The sequence below is a fragment of the Camellia sinensis genome, chromosome 7, assembly GCF_055761805.1.
Source record: "Camellia sinensis isolate YWXY chromosome 7, ASM5576180v1, whole genome shotgun sequence".
Lineage (NCBI taxonomy): Eukaryota > Viridiplantae > Streptophyta > Magnoliopsida > Ericales > Theaceae > Camellia > Camellia sinensis.
The window spans coordinates 86,241,430-86,260,776 of record NC_138967.1 but is presented as its reverse complement, the minus strand read 5'-3'; the positions used below and the strand labels follow the sequence as shown (position 1 = coordinate 86,260,776).

The following is a 19,347-nucleotide window of genomic DNA, read 5'->3' as shown; positions in this document are numbered from 1 at the left end:
TGAATTTTCTTAATTTTAAACAACTAAGAAAATTCATGTTGGCTAGCTTTCATTTACCTTTTATTTTATAATCTCACATCGAGAAAAGAAGGAAAAAGTGAATTGTTTCACTTACATAAAGTGAATCTTATACTTCCGTTTATATAAGCAAAATGAGATTTTTATTGAGAAACCTTATGATCAATATCTCATACTAATTTTTTTGATTTTCTTAATTTTAAACAATTAAGAAAATCTCGATTGACTAACTTCCATTTAACTTTTATTTTACATAATATAAAAAAATTAAATATAATTATTATATTTTTTAAAAATAATATATTATTTTATCCCATTGAAAGTGATATGCTAATTTGTTATTGTTACAATTTGATAGGAGTACAAAAGAGTTTTAAAAAGGTTTATTAAGTCAAGTATGTTATTAAAATTTAAGAAGACTCCTTATCTTACTTTTATCAGGATGGATTTACAAATAATTTTACTTTTATTATGATAGATTTACAAATAATATTTTTATTTAGCATTTTTTAATTAAGTGGTCTAAAGTAATATTAAGTAATACTATAATAAAATATAATTTATCCATTTTTTTCTTTTTTGGTACATCGGAAAGAAATTGCATCTCTGTTCACCTTTCCAAACTGTGCGAACTGATTTGGGTCATGTGGGTTAAAGATTAAGTAATTTTTGGGATACTATAAAATAAAATAAAAAAATTTATTAAGAAATATTCTTTTAAGTGTTTTTATTTTAATTAGTTCATAATATATTATTTTATTTCAATAAATTTTATTATGTGGACATTTGGTTTATCAAATCTTAATTCTCATATTTAAGATATTTTATAGATAATTTTATTTTTACAAATATTTTTTGAACCCTTAGTAATTTTGTGATGTAAACTTTCATATTTGATAGTGTGAATTTTCACATTACAAAATATTCGCACTATATTCACATTATCAATATGAATATTAATGAGCGTTTCACCCTATTATTATTAAAAGTATTTTGGTAATTATATCACCCATAGAACTTATTGAAATATAAAAAAATAATTTGAATTAAGTAAAACATAAATAGGTGAATAGGGATTTATGAATAAATATCCGTTATGTATGGAAAAGATTATGATGCACACATTTCAAAGGATGTGTACCGTATGTACCTTTTAACTAAAAAAATTGACAAAATTTCATACTTTCTGAGTCAGAATTAAAAAAAAAAATTCATAACCAAATAACACATAACACATAATACAAAATCTCATGAGTCATAACTAAAAAAAATTAGTCATAACTAAAAAAAAATGACATAACTTAGGGGTAGGGGTATAGAATTTCTCCTTATTTATATAATATATATTTTTCATTATTGAAATAAATAGTAGAGGTGCTTACGTATAAGTCTTAACAAATGAACTTATTATTTAATAAGTTCTATGATAATTAATGATATTTTTTATCAAATACTATTAAAAAAATCACTAATTGTTAATTATTAACGACAATTTGAATTTTTTTATCACAAAAAATATTATTAATTATAAATTTTAACGACAATTTAAAAAAATTATCACAAAAAAACATTACTAATTTTCAACTTTGGCCTCGTTTGGCAAGTGATAATTTCAGTCAAAAAGTTACTAAAAAAACCAAAAAACCAACGACCCATACTAAAAAGTTTTTAAAAAAAAATTCTCTATACTTTTTACATATCATTTCGTAAAAAATCAAAAAATCATCCCAAACATACTAATTTTTTTTATATCATATTTAGCCAAAAAACTAAAAAGTTACTAAAAAAAACCTATTCTCAAACGAGGCCTTTAACAATAATTCTAAAAATTCATCACAAAAAGAGTTGCTAATTATACATTTTAACAACAATTTATAAAATCGTGATAAAAAGATTTATTAATTATAAATTTTTAATGATATAATACAAGAAATTTAGAAAGAAATAACTAAAACTAAAATCATAGCTTGGCAAAACAAATACGTTTAATTAATCAAATTCAAGTGTAAACCACTAAACCTCAACCTTTACTCCACTTGTTTAGCACAAGAAAACATCAGCAAAATGGACTATTTTATGTCCCCTTTTCATCTTTTCCAAGGAATGGCATAGTGCATAATTAAAAAGGAAAATGCCTGGTAGCTCGAAGCTACCAGGCTCGAAAATGGCTCGAGAGGGAGAGGGAGAGGGAGAGAAAGAGAGGGAGAGAAGAAAGAGAAGGGAGGGAGAGGAAGAAGGTCGGCGTCGCAGCTCCCCGCCCCGCCGTCGTCGCAGCTCCCGCCGTCGTCGTAGCTCCCGCCGCCGCCTCTGCTTCCTCCTCCGTCGCAGCCCCGCCTCCCCTCCTCCTCAAACCGGTTTTTATGGCCCCCTCCCCTCCCTCCTCCTCCTCCTCCTCCTCCTCCTCCCTTCTCTTCTTCTCCCTTCTTCTTCTTCTTCTTCTTCTTCTTCTTCTTCTTCGTTCTGCAAAACCAAGAAAAAAAAAAAAAAAAAACAAAATCGACACCAAAACGACGTCGTTTTGGTGTCGAGCCGCGTTTCGAGCCGCGACATTCGAGCTACGTAGCATGATCGAATTAAAAATTCTTCATAAAGCATGATATGCTAAATTTATATCTAAACATGAATACTTCTCAGAAAAATAATAATCTTTGAACATCATATTACATCAACAGTGTTGGGACCCCAGTGGGGAGTGACCCTCAGCACCCCCACCTCCACGTGGGGGGGGGGGGGACAGCAAGTGGAAGACAAAAAAAAAAAAATATGGACTAATCAAAAAACAGTAGGCGTGTTGGGTCACCCCCACTGGGGGTCTACGGCATTTTTCATATTACATACACTTTGAATCAATGGAGCAGAACTCTGATTTTTATTTTACCTACAAACCTGAGGAAATAATGAAATAATATCCTTTGAAGCAACTCCTAGTTCAGCCAAGGCTATGATAGCCTCAACAACATAAGGGAAATGTCTGTCAAAAACAAAACAAATAAAGAATGAGCATGCTATAAAAGTACTGAAATCTTCCAGCAATACATAAATGATAAAAAGATAACAAGAAGAACAATTAAATATCTTAGTAGCAGTGTTAGCAGTACGTTCGATATTGTTGTTATTATAGTAGTAGTAACAGCAGAAACTGTCCTTGGATGTGAATCTATGAGGCATTCACAGTCAATAATTGCACTGCTACTCACTGATTCCGCACTGTTATTTTATGGGCTGACCCAATCAAGACTGTAATCATATTCAACCACCAGCCCCCCGGACATAAAATGAAATTTTAAAATAAAAGAAAAGAAAGTTACATACAAAATAAAAGCAAGGAATGAGACACAATTAACATACTTTGACATAGAAAATGAAATGAAAAAAAATGATTTATGTAGCCGACCCCACTTGATTGGGACACAAGGCTTATAAATTGGTTTGGTTTTGACCTAGAAAATGGAAAAAATTGTTAGTCATTCTCATCATTGAAAATTTGAGGAAGATTAGTTTCAACTGGATTGGTGTTGTATGTATAAGGAGACGGGGGAGTCAGTCAATCATTTATTGCTTTATTGCAAAGTGGCCTCAGATAATTGGAGCTTAATTCTCTGTCTTTGGTGTCACTTGGGTTATGCTGGGTGGGTAAAGAACCTCTTTGATTTTTGGCATAGGGGTTGCCTGAGTCGGGTTAGTTGGAAGGCTTGGTAGGTAGCTCCGTTGTGCGTTTTGTGGTGCAATTGTAGATCATTTGAAGGGAGGGAGAATTCCATTAATTCCTTGAAAGGATCAGTGCTTCCACAACTATATTTTTGCCTCAAGGGGGCTGCCCCTTTCTTTATACTATTTTGTGGATTTTAATTTTAATTTTTGGTGATTCGTACATGCTTGTTGACATATAGGGATTTGTTTTGTTTTGCTTTGCATTTTTCTTGTTTATTTTTTATTTTTGGTGATTTGTACATGCTTGTTGGTTGTGGTCCTTCGCCGTCTTTCGTAGTTACATTTACTTATAATAATAAAAAATGCACTGCCCAACTTTATGTAGTAAATAAAGAGTTGCATGGTCACAGAAATGCCAGGACTCAAAAGCTTTGCTGGATTTCTCGAATTGTATTTTTAATAGGTGAAAGACACCTGCTCATTGATGAATGAGGTTAGGTAAACTAAAAACAATTCAATAAACCACTCTAATTAATAAGTCAAAAACAATGGGAATGATCAAGATGTTGAAATATAACTACATAACTACGGACAAAAATAGACACTCGTGCCTTTTTTTTTAAAGAACACACCAATCATCCAATCAAGAAATATCTATATAAGAGCAAGCACGAAGCTTTATAATGCTAAATGTGTTCAGATTTCAAGTGAGACTCACAAAAAGCACCCAAAAAATTCTTATACTATTGCTAAAAAGAGAACTGAATAAAAGAAGCATACACAAAATGATAAAATAATCAAATTTAAATTGTTATCCTTGGAATGAAAATTGGCATTAAGAAATCCAACATGACAAACCTCAAACACTCTTTGTAACAAGCAATGGAAGAACGAGTGTCTTGAATTTCGATAAAGCTTGCCCATCATTAGATTCATTTGCAAATTTCTTGCTTTGTTAGGAATTCCCTCCATCTGTAAAATAAAGGAGTAAAGCATATTCTTCTATTCTTAAAATGAAAGAAACTAAAAATGAATAAAATCACATCCAAGTTAAATTGTAAAAAGACCATGCAACAAACCCAAGTTGCTCAAAAGACTCATCCTAGAACATACAATGTAATTGTAACATTACATGGATAACATGAACATTTACACAAAAGTGACAAACAATACAGCAAGTTCCTTAGCTACTGGATGAAAAGTGTAATCTAAGGTCTTCCAGATAACAATAAAACCCCCAAATTATGATGACATTTGCCAAATAACGGGAGCAAGGAATGGGCGGCAGGGAGAGTGAGTGTCAAAGACTATATCAATTAGCAACAAAAAGCAAAATTTATACATAAACTACACATTCATATACTAAAATATAACCTCACCAAAAGTGACTTAACAAATTGATTAAAGAAACACGAATGCAAACAGAGAGTATGGAGATGGAACCTCAACAAGAGCAGCTCTATTCTCATTCAGTGAACAGTGACAAGATGCAATTTTGAACTTCACCTGCACCAAGATGTGAGAGTAAATTGTTTGTGAAATGACTAACCTTAAATATCCAAGATTTATAAACAAAACTTGTTATGACCCAAGTATGTCAAAAAAGGGAAAGAACAAGTAGGGGAGCATGTCAAACTACCTCATTTTCATTAATCCCCAAATTATTAAAAGAATTTGGAGAAGACAACTTGTTTGACATAGGCAATGAATTTCTAGTCATTGTACTTTGTTTGGGAACAATCTTGCAATGTTGTAGCGCTTGCTTGTATGTATACTGTCACAATACAAAAAGATATGATGACATGCTATGTTTGAATATCTTTGTTCACATGGAAAGAGGGGAGGGATAAATTAGCACTATTTAATGAAATATGTTCTTTTCAACTTAAAAGGCACTTCTGCCCAAGGAAGGAGTGGAAAAGTATAGCAGATGAAAGAGATGAATCACAAATTAAATGGGAAAAAAATAGTAGCTAGTAGTGTTGGCATATAGTAAGTAACATTCAAAAGGAGCAGAAGAAGATGCCCAAGCCATTCTGTGACATGACAAACATAAATTGGAGCTCATGATCTTCCAACATAAAATCGTGTTTTGAAATTAATTTTACCCTTTGGTTTTGTCCATCTAAAGAACTGTCATACAAACTTAGATTACAAATGTTATGTGTTTTGAATTTTCAACAAAAAATAAAACTATTGCAGAGTCCAAACAAGTGAAATACTCATAACAAGGGCACCTATATTGAAAGCCAATCAAGCAGTATCAAACAATAAATTATTTCCACAATACCCAATATCAAAATTTAAAATAATTGAAGCCCCTGGAAAAATTAGCACTAGATGTAATTTTACTGTGACTAACTATTGGATCTTTGGATTCACCCCCTCAAAAAAAACTATAGGATCTTTGGTTAAACAAGAACATTATATTTTATTTTATTTTATTTTATTTTACTAACAAAAAGAACTCTGTTGAACTTTCAAAGATCAAGATCCCCTCTTCATCCTATATAACATAATAACAAATTTGATCTTCACATCAAAAACCAGAAAACAAAAACCAGAGAGAGAGAGAGAGAGATGGGGGTTTTGATTAAGCTAATAGATGCAGTTCTGTTATTCTTCTTCTTGGTGGTGATTTTAGCAGCTCCAGCTTTCGATGCACAAGTGTGCTTTCCTTCTAAGTTCTTCCCAAATTTCCTCGTTGACCTCAATCTCTGGTTCACAAGCGATTACGGTGATTACTTGCTCATAGAAAAGCCTTCTTCCTTGGTTGGGCTTATGTGGCTCGAGCTTCTCTTCCAGTGGCCACTTGCCATTGCAAATCTTTATGCTATTCTTGTGGGAGGGAAGCTCTGGTTCAATTCTACTTGCCTATTCTATGGAGTCTCTGTTTTTTCTGGAATGGTATTTTCCTTTTTCTTTTCATTTCTTTGTTTGGTTCTCGGGAAAATTTTGTATAATTTATTGAATTGCAATTCAAGAGGTGGATTTCACACTCTCATTTTAGTCCTATTGTTTTGGCATAGTATGAAGGATAGCATTTGACTCCAAAAAAAAAAAAAAAAAAAAAAAAAAAAAAAAAAAAAAATAATAATAATAATAATAATAATAATTATTTCACAAATTTCACAAAATAGAATTGGTAAAGATGTTATGTTTGGATTTTATGCAAAATGAAAGAGACATTAAAATATGTTCAGATTTTTTCGCTTTATGTTCTTATTTTTTACTTTATAAATTATGATCCAAACATTGGACCAAGTACACAAAACACATGATTTAAATTGACGGTGATTGTTAGGTCCAAATTTGTTCCTATTTTATTGGTTCAGGCCTTAAATACATCAATTTGGTGGTATCCTAGAATAAAATACAATAATTTTAAATCTTATACTATTACTAGGCTAAAAAAATAACGATATGGTCCAATAAATCTAAATTTACAATCTAATCTAAATTAAAGGGGCATTATAGACTATGTAAGTTGAATTAAATAATTTTGCTTCTAAAAGTAAGAGTAATATTTTACTGATATGTTCTTTTTGTTGGTTTAGTTTTTATTTGATATGATAACTTGAGATTTTATTTAATGTTTTTAAATTTTTGTAATGATTTCTTTATGTCTTGATCATGAAAGTAAATTTAGTATATAATTTTAGTGATTATATATGCAAGTGGAATATAGTCAAGACTTTTAAGCAGTAACCACTCTTTCCCTAGCTGTTTCAATTATGAAGATGTGAAAATGCATTTATCTCTGTTAAATTCCAAAGACTTGCATGTAATAATTGGCAAAGTCAGATTTATGGCTAGCCATTTCTTTGAATTTTAAGCTCAAATGTATCAACAATGATTCATCCCCCATTTTCCTCCCACCCCCTTTGACCCCCCCTCTCTCTCTCATTGGTTACATTTTCTTTTTCTTTTTCTTTTTTTTCCTGCTCCTCCAATCACCACCCACCACGTGGCAAAGGGGGTGAGGGGGTGACCTCCAAAAGGGGGTCCCAAGCATTATTCCAAATGTATATACTATATGATTTATATTATCTTACGGTGGCTTTGAACAAGGAACAAAGATATCATAATCTTGCATTTCAGAAGGACCAAACTTTTAAAAAATGGATAAGCCACTGATGCAGCTCACTTTCTGGTGATTAAGGATTACTGATTATGATCCTATTCTGATTCTTGATGTATTCAGTTACAATCAAATCTTGCTTAAGGTTCAATTTTTTTTTTTTTTTACAAATTATAGGACACGGATGAATGTAATAATGATTAATAAAGTAGATTTAGCAAACATTAGAGTCCGAAATTGGTGTTTGAATCTCTTCTTGATTTTATTCATGCTTCAAGTTGCTATATTAGCAAAGCTGATATTGTCTTCCAGAATCACGAATGTATTGATGATGATGTACTTACCTTTGCTGGGTTTTGCAGTCTTAAACTATTCTATGTTGCTTGTTATCATGCTCTCGCCAGACTAAAATGAACGCCGGAGTCCCTGCATTGGCTTGAGATGCAACTTGCAACCAAGATTTGGTACAACTGCCTTGCATTTCCAGAACTACTCATGCCAGTTTCGATGTATGTCGTGCAATGCTAACTTGAAATTCTTAATAATTTTGTGATGAATAAGCTTTACTTGTTCTATGTTGTTATGCAAATAACAAAATTTTGGAAGTTGATTTTTTGAGGTGTGTTAGAAGTTTGTAGTATCATTTCGTCAATAGGCAGTGGCATATCACAAAGTGGTCTCACTTGATACAAAATATTTCATAAATGATTTGTGAAATTGTTTTGGATATATAGGTTGAGGTAGAGTGACTTATATATTGTTTAATATAATATACAAATATATAATAATATAATAAAATATTAATATATTATTTTCGGGCTGGGTAGGGCTACACATTTGAATGAACTCAGCCCATTTATTAAATGGGCCTAAAATATTGGTTCTCCCTAGCCCTACGGGCCAAACTAGCCTTCTCAAGCCCTGAAAAAATAGGGGTGGGTGGGTGGGTGGGTGGGTTGGGCAAGCCGAAAGGTCAATGTCCACTCCTATCTATGATAGTGTCTTTTTTTCAAACTATTTTAAAGTCCACCTAATAAAAACAATATAAGAAAAGTTGTTGATAAATCCATATTGATGGGTGTGTATGGTATTAAGTCTAAAATTTTGCATGTTTGTTGGTGATGAGGACACATTTAATAAAATACTGGTGAGGACAAGGCACGCAGCCAAAGTCATAGATTTGCTAGAAGGCTGTGCATAGTTTTAAAATTAGTTGTTTAGAATGTGAGATTCTATAGCGATCCCGGGTTTACCCTTGTTGTACAGAGATCCGGACATGTGTCCGTGGATGTTGGTAGTTGTTTATTATCTTGTTTACATCCTTTTTACTTAGTATTTGAGTTATGGGATGTGTTGGGCAGGTTTGTTACAGGTTGGTTGAGTTTAGAAACCAAAACTAGTTGCCCAGATTTTGGCCTGTCCGCTTGAGCGGGGGTTTTGGCGCTCGAGCGTAGATTACACCCATTCAGTTTTTTTTCCTGTGCAGCGTTGTACGCTCGAGCGTGTAATTGGCCGCTCGAGCGGGGTTGTCTGAGTGACGCTCGAGCGTAGAGTTGGAAGCTCGAGCGGAGGCCTGGTTCTGTATAAATGCTGGGAGAGTGCATCCGGCGCTCGAGCGGAAGTTTGGACGCTCGAGCGGGAGTCTGTGAGTGACGCTCGAGCGGGGTGTTTTACGCTCGAGCGGGAGACTGGGTTTAAGTCCCGAAATTGTGACTTTTCAAATCACTTTTTACTTTCTCTTCTCTCTCTTACTTTTCCAAAATCACCATTGTTGAGCCTCTTACTCTAGAACTCTACCTTCTCTCTAGGTTTTGATCTAGTAGGAGTGATTTGCTCACCTTTGGCCTTTACAAAAAAGTTGTTGATCGTCGAGGGCTACATTTTAATCTGAAAATCTCGGGTTTTGGAGCACGTTGGGTTTTGTCGTCTTCTCCTTTGGGACTCCGAATTTGAGGTAGGGATATCCTACTCCTCTCTATAGGTTTTGTCTTTAAATTTTGGTATTTTGAGATGTTGGGGTTGGTTTGGTAATTTGGTAAAAGTTTGGGGCTTTTGTGCAATTTTACAAAAGTTGGGGTTTTACTCATAATAAACCTATATGCATGTTTGGCATAGAGAAATGGAATGAATGTTAAATCATTGATGAAAATGGGACCTAAGGGTTGAAATGTTAATTATGGGAATTGACCTAATTACATTGTTTAATTAATTGGGATAATTAATTGAGAAGAATGAGGAAATGAAATGTTGATCGAATATCCATTGTGCATTTATTTTCTGTTTAGAAATATCTGCTTTGGGCTATCGGTAGAGGATAGTCGTGATTGTTGTAGACAATGCATGATGATTAGGCAAACTGAAACTAATCAATAAAGTGTGTCATGGAACTTGACGGTTGATAGAATACATTAACTATATGTATTGAGTGATTGTATATAGAACCAATGTGTTTATATACATTATGTGTAGAGGAGGAGATGGGGGATGTACTCCGCGGTTTAGGGGAAGATAGGGGATGTACCTCTAAACCGGATAGTGTTGGGAGAAGATAGGGGATGAACTCCGTAGATACAGCTCATATGCTTGTCTAGAGAAGTGAAGATAGAGCTTATATGCTTATCTTTGTGATGTGTGGATATAGCTTATATGCTTATCTGTGGATATTGTGGTTATACATATCTGTTGTAGAATGTGGGATATAGTTTTTATACTTATCTGTTGAAATGATGATAAAGCTGACATGCTTATCTGTTGAAAAAGGGAAAATGAAAGGTAACTTGGACTCTTAAGTCGTATGGCATAAAATGTGATTTATGCGAATGTATCAGTGTTAGCCATCTATCAATTGCTAATATTTTAGTCATTGTCCATGGTTGGTTTAGTGTATTTCTACTGGGCTGTGGCTCACCCTATATGGGAATATCATTTTCAGGTGCAGGAAGCATGCCACCTCCAAGGACATAGCTTGGGAGGCTTGAGGCGGGCATAATGTTGTCGTTTTACTTTTGATGTATTACATGTAACTTCAAGCCAAGGGCTTAATGTGTATGAGTTAGTACTCTTTGTTGTAACCAAGTGTTAACTTGGAAAGCTGTAAGCCCGTAGGGCATTTTGTTTTGATGTTAACATGTAATACTAATGTAGTGGAACTCTAATGAATAAGAGAATGTGGTTAGTTTATATATCAACGCATGTCTTAATTGTTGGGTTTAATGTTACAATTTTGAGAGCGTTACAACTTGGTATCAGAGCGTACCGGGTTCGAATACTTTGGGTACGTGGGAAGTGATTAGGATCACAATGGGTTTGTCTCTCTTGATAGAGACTTAGATGTAGTACCATACGCCATGTGTTTACTTGATAACATGCTTATGTGACTATGTGGGTATGGGATTTAATTTCTAGGATGTTGATTGGATCCTTGAGTTTCTGGGAGTCTTGTTGGAAAAGCACTTGATCAATGCTATTTCTAACCGGAACTCTAGTAACGCCTCGGGACTATCATTATCCGGAAATGAAATTCGTAAGTGCTTATGTGTTTATGTGCTTATGTGGAGTGAATTACAGTTGTCCATGCACTGCATTAGGACGTGAGTGTTTAGTTTCGGCACACTTATGAATGTGCTAACGTTCTGTGTTGCCTTTATTAGGATGTCAGGACGAGGAAGAGGTGCTAGGCGAGGTAGACCTGCGAGGCAGGAAGCACCGTTACAGGGTGAGATTTCGGCAGTGCAGGAGGGAGTTGGTCAGGCCAATGTGGCTGAGCCAGTGGGTCAGCAGGCTATGGGTGCCTTGGCCAGAGAGATAGCAGGAGCTTTGGGTATTCTTAGAGCTGGGAATCAGGCAACTGAGGCGGGGCCTCAAGTTGAGGGTTGGTGGGTCTTATATCCGAGAGTATAGACACCTAGTGGACGCTGCAGCTCATATGGAGCTCATGATGCAGGAGGAGGATGAGGGGCAGAGAGGCTCCAAGAGGAGTCAGGATGGCCAGGGTGACGGCAGGAGGCAGAGGGGTTCTAACCCTCAGCAGTCGCAGGGTGGTGTTGCTAGATCGACCTTCCCAGTGCCGAGTGCAGGCTCCGGGAGAGGTGGTCAGGGGGAATTCACCTGTTATAAGTGTGGCTAGCTGGGTCACAAGGTTTCTGTTTGCCCGCAGAAGGGTGGGGGTCAGAGAGCTGCTTCTTCTTCAGCTAGACCGCAGAGTCAGAGTTCGGGCAGAGGGCAGCCCTTGTCGTGTTATCAGTGTGGACAGCCTGGGCACCTGAAGAGGTTTTGCCCGCAGTTGAGTGCCACGTCGGGAGCGTCTGGTTCCAGGCAGACGCAGGGTTTTCAGCCAGCTCAGTCTGTGCAGGCCTCGAGGGCCAATCCGGGAGCTTCGTCATCCCAGTCTGTGCAGCAGTCTTTTGCTCCGAGAGGTGAGCAGGTAGACCAGGGGCCTACGGGGCGCGTGTATGCTGTTACCGCGCAGGATTTAGTACCGACTCCATCGGTAGTGAGAGGTACTTTTCTGTTTTGCAACTCGGTTGCTAATGTGTTGATAGACACGGGTGCATCTCATTCTTTTGTATCTGCTGCATTTGCATCTGTTTTGGAATTGGAGTTAGCACAGTTAGCATCTCCTATTTGTGTGGTATCGCCTTTGGGTGGTGAGTTAATCCTGAAACAAGGTGTTAGAGGTTGTGATATAGAGGTCGCCGATTATAGGCTTCCTTTTCCGTTTGTTGTCATGCCCATGAAGGGTTTTGATGTTATTTTGGGTATGGACTGGCCATCGTCATACCGGGCTGTTATCGATTGCTACCGCCAGAGGGTCACGTTATGTACCTTGAGCGGGGAGTGGTTCCATTTCTTGGGAGACCGGGTTGGTAGTGTTTTGCCACCGGGGTATGATTCGCGAGGGCGAAGTGAGCTTAGTAGTCTACTTGCTAGCTTTGAGAGTGGTGAGACCCAGCAAGTATTGCCGAGGGTGGTTCGTGAGTATTCGGATGTCTTTCCCGAAGATCTTGTTAGTTTGCCACCTCACCGAGAGATAGAGTTCTCTATTGAATTAGTGCCCGGCACGGCGCCGATTTCTATGGCACCTTACCGTTTTGCTCCAGCAGAGTTGGTTGAGTTGAAAGTTCAGCTCCAGGAATTGCTAGATAAGGGCTTTGTTCGCCCTAGTGTTTCGCCGTGGGGAGCGCCGACCCTCTTTGTTAAAAAGAAAGATGGTGCCTTGAGATTGTGTATTGACTATCGGAAGTTGAATCGGGCTACGGTTAAGAATAAGTACCCTATGCCCCGTATAGATGACCTGTTTGACCAGTTGAAGGGTTCCCGTTGTCTCTAAGATAGACTTGAGATCGGGTTACCACCAGTTGAGGGTCAGGGAGGAGGATATTCCGAAAACGGCATTCCGTACGCGGTATGGCCATTATGAGTTTCTGGTGATGCCATTTGGGCTTACCAATGCACCGGCAGTCTTTATGGACTTGATGAACCGGATTTTCCGGGAGTTCTTAGACCGATTTGTGGTCGTCTTCGTGGACGACATCCTTATTTATTCGCCTTCAGAGGAGGAGCACGAGGAACACTTGAGAGTGGTGCTTGAGTTGCTTAGAGCCCATAGGCTGTATGCCAAGTTTGGGAAGTGTGAGTTCTGGCTGAGGGAAGTCAAATTCTTAGGCCACGTGGTATCCGGGGAAGGAGTGTCTGTTGATACATCCAAGGTTGAGGCAGTGCAAGATTGGGCACAGCCTAAGAGTGTGTTTGAGATCCGCAGTTTTCTGGGATTAGCTGGGTATTACCGTCGGTTTGTGAAAGATTTCTCCAGGTTAGCGTCACCGTTGACTAGACTGACTCGGAAGGGAGTTAAGTTTGTGTGGAGTGAGACTTGTGAAAAGTCGTTCCAAGAGCTAAAAGTTAGATTGACCACCGCTCCGGTGTTGATTATTCCGGAGAGAGGGTTGGGTTATGCGGTTTATTGTGATGCCTCACGAGAGGGTTTGGGTTGTGTGTTGATGCAAGAGGGGAAAGTGGTAGCTTATGGCTCACGTCAGTTGAAAATACATGAGAAGAATTACCCCACACACGACCTAGAGTTAGTAGCAGTGATCTTTGCCTTGAAAATCTGGAGGCATTACCTTTATGGTGAGAGGTTCGAGGTGTTCTCGGACCACAAGAGTTTGAGGTATCTGTTTACACAGAGGGACTTGAATTTGAGGCAGAGAAGGTGGATGGAGTTCATCGAGGATTATGATTTTGAGTTGCATTATCATCCGGGAAAGGCCAATGTTGTGGCCGATGCCCTTAGTAGGAAGACCATTAGTGATGTAGCTAGTATAGCCATCCGAGAATGGGAGATGTTGGGAGCACTTGGCGAGTTTGATTTGCTACTGGGCGAATCTGTTAAGGCTGCGGCCTTGTTTTCTGTTATTGCGCAGCCTACACTTGTGACTAGAGTGTTAGAGGCACAGAGAGGTGACCTTGAGGTAGAATCCCTCCGAGAGAAGATCTCCAGTGGGAAGGTTGAAAAGGGTTTGACGGTGTATCCCGACTTGAGTGTGAGATACCGAGACCGTTTGTTTGTACCGGAGTCTTGCCGAGAGGAGGTACTCCGAGAGTTTCACCATTCGCGCCTTGCGGTGCATCCGGGAGGTACTAAGATGTATCAGGATTTGGGTCGCCAGTTTTGGTGGCGGGGTATGAAGAGAGATGTGGCTGTTTTCGTATCGAAGTGCCTTACTTGCCAGCAAGTGAAGGCCGAGCATCAGAGGCCAGTAGGTTTGTTGCAACCCTTGCCTATTGCCGAGTGGAAGTGGGAGCATATCACTATGGACTTCGTTGTAAGTCTTCCGAGGACGCAGCGGGGTAGTGATGCTATTTGGGTGATTGTAGACCGGTTGACTAAGTCGGCGCACTTTATTCCTATGCGCGTGAGAGATTCGGTGGACCATCTTGCCGATTTGTATATTCGGGACGTAGTGAGATTGCACGGGGTCCCAGTGACGATCGTCTCAGATAGAGATCCTCGTTTTACTGCTAGGTTGTGGCAGAGTTTACAGAGTGCCTTGGGCACTAAGTTGACCTTTAGTACGGCCTATCATCCTCAGACTGACGGGCAGTCCGAGCGTACTATTCAGATCCTCGAGGATATGCTTCGGGGTTGTGTCCTGGACTTCAGTGGGACGTGGGAGAGGCACTTGCCATTAGTGGAGTTTGCCTACAACAACAGTTTTCAGTCTAGCATCGGTATGGCACCGTTTGAGGCCTTGTATGGCCGACCGTGTAGGTCTCCAGTTTGTTGGGCCGAGGTGGGTGATGCACCTTTGTTGGGTCCGGAGTTGGTTAGGGAGACGACGGAGAAAGTTGAGCTTATCCGTAGGAGGCTTGTTACAGCCCAGAGTCGGCAGAAATCTTATGCTGACCGTAGGAGGAGACCTTTGGCGTTTGAGGTTGGTGATCATGTCTTTCTGAAGATATCACCTAGGCGAGGTTTGATGAGGTTTGGGAAGAGTGGGAAGTTATCCCCTCGGTTTATTGGTCCTTTTGAGATCCTTGAGAGGATTGGTGAGGTTGCTTATCGGTTAGCCTTACCGCCGCAGTTGTCCGGAGTACATGACGTGTTTCATGTGAGTATGCTTCGGAAGTATGAGCCAGATCCATCATATGTATTGGATTGGACTGATTTAGAGGTAGATGAGGATGCCTCGTATGAGGAGAGACCGGTTCGGGTCTTGGATAGGCGGGATCAGGTCCTGCGTGGCAAGACCATTCCTTTGGTGAAAGTCTTGTGGAAACATCACGGAGTGGAGGAAGCCACTTGGGAACGTGAGTTGGAAGTCCGCGAGAAATATCCGGACTTGTTTATTGATATGTAATCTTGTATTTAGATTTTGAACTATTGTTGAACTTAAGAGCTTTTATATATGTCTTAAGTTATGAAGCATTGGAAATGTTTTGGTTTATTGGAAGTATGTTTTGGGAACTTGCCTCATATGGAAGTTGAATGTAACATTATATGTGTTGAATATATTGTTGAAATTGGAAAGATAGTGCATAATGTTGATGCGTGTTGGAAGTACATATGTTGTTTACATATTGTGAAATGTCTCTTGTTAAAGGGATGGGATGACCGGTAATGGGTCGAATTGTTGAATGTTAAAGTGTAACATTGTTTAAAATGGAGGAAAACCTGTTTTTGAAAACTTGTGCTTAATTTCGGGGACGAAATTCTTTAAGGGGGGGAGGTTATAGCGATCCCGGGTTTACCCTTGTTGTACAGAGATCCGGACATGTGTCCGTGGATGTTGGTAGTTGTTTATTATCTTGTTTACATCCTTTTTACTTAGTATTTGAGTTATGGGATGTGTTGGGCAGGTTTGTTACAGGTTGGTTGAGTTTAGAAACCAAAACTAGTTGCCCAGATTTTGGTCTGTCCGCTCGAGCGGGGGTTTTGGCGCTCGAGCGTAGATTACACCCATTCAGTTTTTTTTCCTGTGCAGCGTTGTACGCTCGAGCGTGTAATTGGCCGCTCGAGCGGGGTTGTCTGAGTGACGCTCGAGCGTAGAGTTGGAAGCTCGAGCGGAGGCCTGGTTCTGTATAAATGCTGGGAGAGTGCATCCGGCGCTCGAGCGGAAGTTTGGACGCTCGAGCGGGAGTCTGTGAGTGACGCTCGAGCGGGGTGTTTTACGCTCGAGCGGGAGACTGGGTTTAAGTCCCGAAATTGTGACTTTTCAAATCACTTTTTATTTTCTCTTCTCTCTCTTACTTTTCCAAAATCACCATTGTTGAGCCTCTCACTCTAGAACTCTACCTTCTCTCTAGGTTTTGATCTAGTAGGAGTGATTTGCTCACCTTTGGCCTTTACAAAAAAGTTGTTGATCGTCGAGGGCTACATTTTAATCTGAAAATCTCGGGTTTTGGAGCACGTTGGGTTTTGTCGTCTTCTCCTTTGGGACTCCGAATTTGAGGTAGGGATATCCTACTCCTCTCTATGGGTTTTGTCTTTAAATTTTGGTATTTTGAGATGTTGGGGTTGGTTTGGTAATTTGGTAAAAGTTTGGGGCTTTTGTGCAATTTTACAAAAGTTGGGGTTTTACTCATAATAAACCTATATGCATGTTTGGCATAGAGAAATGGAATAAATGTTAAATCATTGATGAAAATGGGACCTAAGGGTTGAAATGTTAATTATAGGAATTGACCTAATTACATTGTTTAATTAATTGGGATAATTAATTGAGAAGAATGAGGAAATGAAATGTTGATCGAATATCCATTGTGCATTTATTTTCTGTTTAGAAATATCTGCTTTGGGCTATCGATGGAGGATAGTCGTGATTGTTGTAGACAATGCATGATGATTAGGCAAACTGAAACTAATCAATAAAGTGTGTCATGGAACTTGACGGTTGATAGAATACATTAACTATATGTATTGAGTGATTGTATATAGAACCAATGTGTTTATATACATTATGTGTAGAGGAGGAGATGGGGGATGTACTCCGCGGTTTAGGGGAAGATAGGGGATGTACCTCTAAACCGGATAGTGTTGGGAGAAGATAGGGGATGAACTCCGTAGATACAGCTCATATGCTTGTCTAGAGAAGTGAAGATAGAGCTTATATGCTTATCTTTGTGATGTGTGGATATAGCTTATATGCTTATCTGTGGATATTGTGGTTATACATATCTGTTGTAGAATGTGGGATATAGTTTTTATACTTATCTGTTGAAATGATGATAGAGCTGACATGCTTATCTGTTGAAAAGGGGAAAATGAAAGGTAACTTGGACTCTTAAGTCGTATGGCATAAAATGTGATTTATGCGAATGTATCAGTGTTAGCCATCTATCAATTGCTAATATTTTAGTCATTGTCCATGGTTGGTTTAGTGTATTTCTACTGGGCTGTGGCTCACCTTATATGGGAATATCATTTTCAGGTGCAGGAAGCATGCCACCTCCAAGGACATAGCTTGGGAGGCTTGAGGCGGGCATAATGTTGTCGTTTTACTTTTGATGTATTACATGTAACTTCAAGCCCAGGGCTTAATGTGTATGAGTTAGTACTCTTTGTTGTAACCAAGTGTTAACTTGGAAAGCTGTAAGCCCGTAGGGCATTTTGTTTTGATGTTAACATGTAATACTAATGTAGTGGAACTCTAATGAATAAGAGAATGTGGTTAGTTTATATATCAACGCATGTCTTAATTGTTGGGTTTAATGTTACAATTTTGAGGGCGTTACAGATTCACTGTTTGTGAATTTCATGTAATCCAATTCTGAGTTCAAAACTCTTCTTTAATTCATGTTTTGTGTTCAATCAAAGATAACTGGGGTCTGGACTTCTAATCCACATGGACATGTGTTATCTTCTATGTAGGAAGGGTGAGACATGGAATAGGAGATTGAAGAGAAGTTTGGATTGATTCACTAAGATACAAAATTGGTAGAACTTTGTTAGTCATTGTAATCTTCGGTAAATACAAACATAGGATGAGTACACAATCCAAAGAAATTGATAAACGCCAAACTAACCGCCCTCAAAATGTTGGGCAAGTTTTGCAGTATACTAAAATAGTCAAAAAATTACTATTAAAAAATCTACTTTATTTTTTATTTTTTTGCATATTTTTTGTAAAAAGTCAAAAAGTCAAACTAAAATAGCTAATTCACAAAACATCTACTTCAATGCGTCTAAACAAACATGGAGAAATTATTCAATGCTCTTAGAGCAAATATAGGTGATGCTCTAAAGTAATAGTTATTGGTCTAAACTTTGAGTTCTATTACTTTTGTGTCAGAGTTTTAGGAAATAACTGATTAGGTATCAACTTGTAAATGGAATGGAGTATTGCTCCAGAAGTATTGAATAATTTTTTTTTACAAACATGGTCTACAATTAGACTACCCTTATCCCTACAACTACCATTTTCAACCAAATTTAGAGACTTCTCAACAAAGAGGCCACATATATTATACTCAAAAGGGCGCGTCTATTGATAATTTAGGAGAGGAAGTGAAGGATTTAGAAGAGTAAAGTTACTTAACATTATATGTTATAACGATTCTGGTTTAGACCCAACCCGTTTATTATTTTGGATCCGGGATTTCTTATCTTCAATGGTTGTACATACCCTTATACATCCTATTCTTGATTGAGTTTGGTTATTTGGATGTCATTATTGCATTTGGAACAGGTTGGGAATTCGTTTTTCAAATGCGTCATTGCCCAAATTTTGGTCAGTTTACTCAAGCGGTCCTTTGGTCACTCGAGCGGTCTTTGAGAACTTCTAGTATATTTTGGAAGGGTAGTGTTTTTCGCTTGAGTGGTCTTTCTTGTGCTCAAGCTGTTAGCCTCTGTCTGCAAATCTTCTAGGAGGGTACCATTGTGCGCTCGAGCTATAACTTTGTTCACTCGAGCGATCTCACTTATTGTGTCTGGTCGCGCAAGCAATGTTTTGGTCATTCGAGTGGTCTGTGCATATATCAGTCCGTAAAAGTCACTTTTTGAGTCATTTTCCCATCTCTTTCTCTCTCTAACATTTTAAAACCTTAGATCTTATCTCTCTCTCTCTCTCTAGAAACCATCTTTCAACCTCAAATACACA

At 38.1% G+C, this 19,347-nt stretch overlaps 2 protein-coding genes across 2 annotated transcripts; one reads left to right on the top strand and one right to left on the bottom strand.

Annotated features, from left to right (window-relative positions):
- Window positions 1-2,624: 2,624 nt before the first annotated feature.
- LOC114288173 (anaphase-promoting complex subunit 7-like) lies at window positions 2,625-6,757 on the bottom strand. The gene is made up of 4 exons (XM_082878387.1): window positions 5,309-6,757; window positions 5,113-5,175; window positions 4,528-4,641; window positions 2,625-2,989 (listed from the first exon to the last, which is right to left on the bottom strand). The coding sequence occupies exons 1-4, from the start codon at window positions 5,387-5,389 to the stop codon at window positions 2,969-2,971; spliced, it is 279 nt and encodes a 92-aa protein (XP_082734513.1). The 5' UTR covers window positions 5,390-6,757; the 3' UTR covers window positions 2,625-2,968.
- LOC114293577 (uncharacterized) lies at window positions 6,250-7,894 on the top strand. The gene is made up of 2 exons (XM_082880864.1): window positions 6,250-6,576; window positions 7,874-7,894. Exons 1-2 carry the CDS (start codon window positions 6,250-6,252, stop codon window positions 7,892-7,894), a joined length of 348 nt encoding a protein of 115 aa, XP_082736990.1.
- The last annotated feature ends 11,453 nt before the right edge of the window (window positions 7,895-19,347 follow it).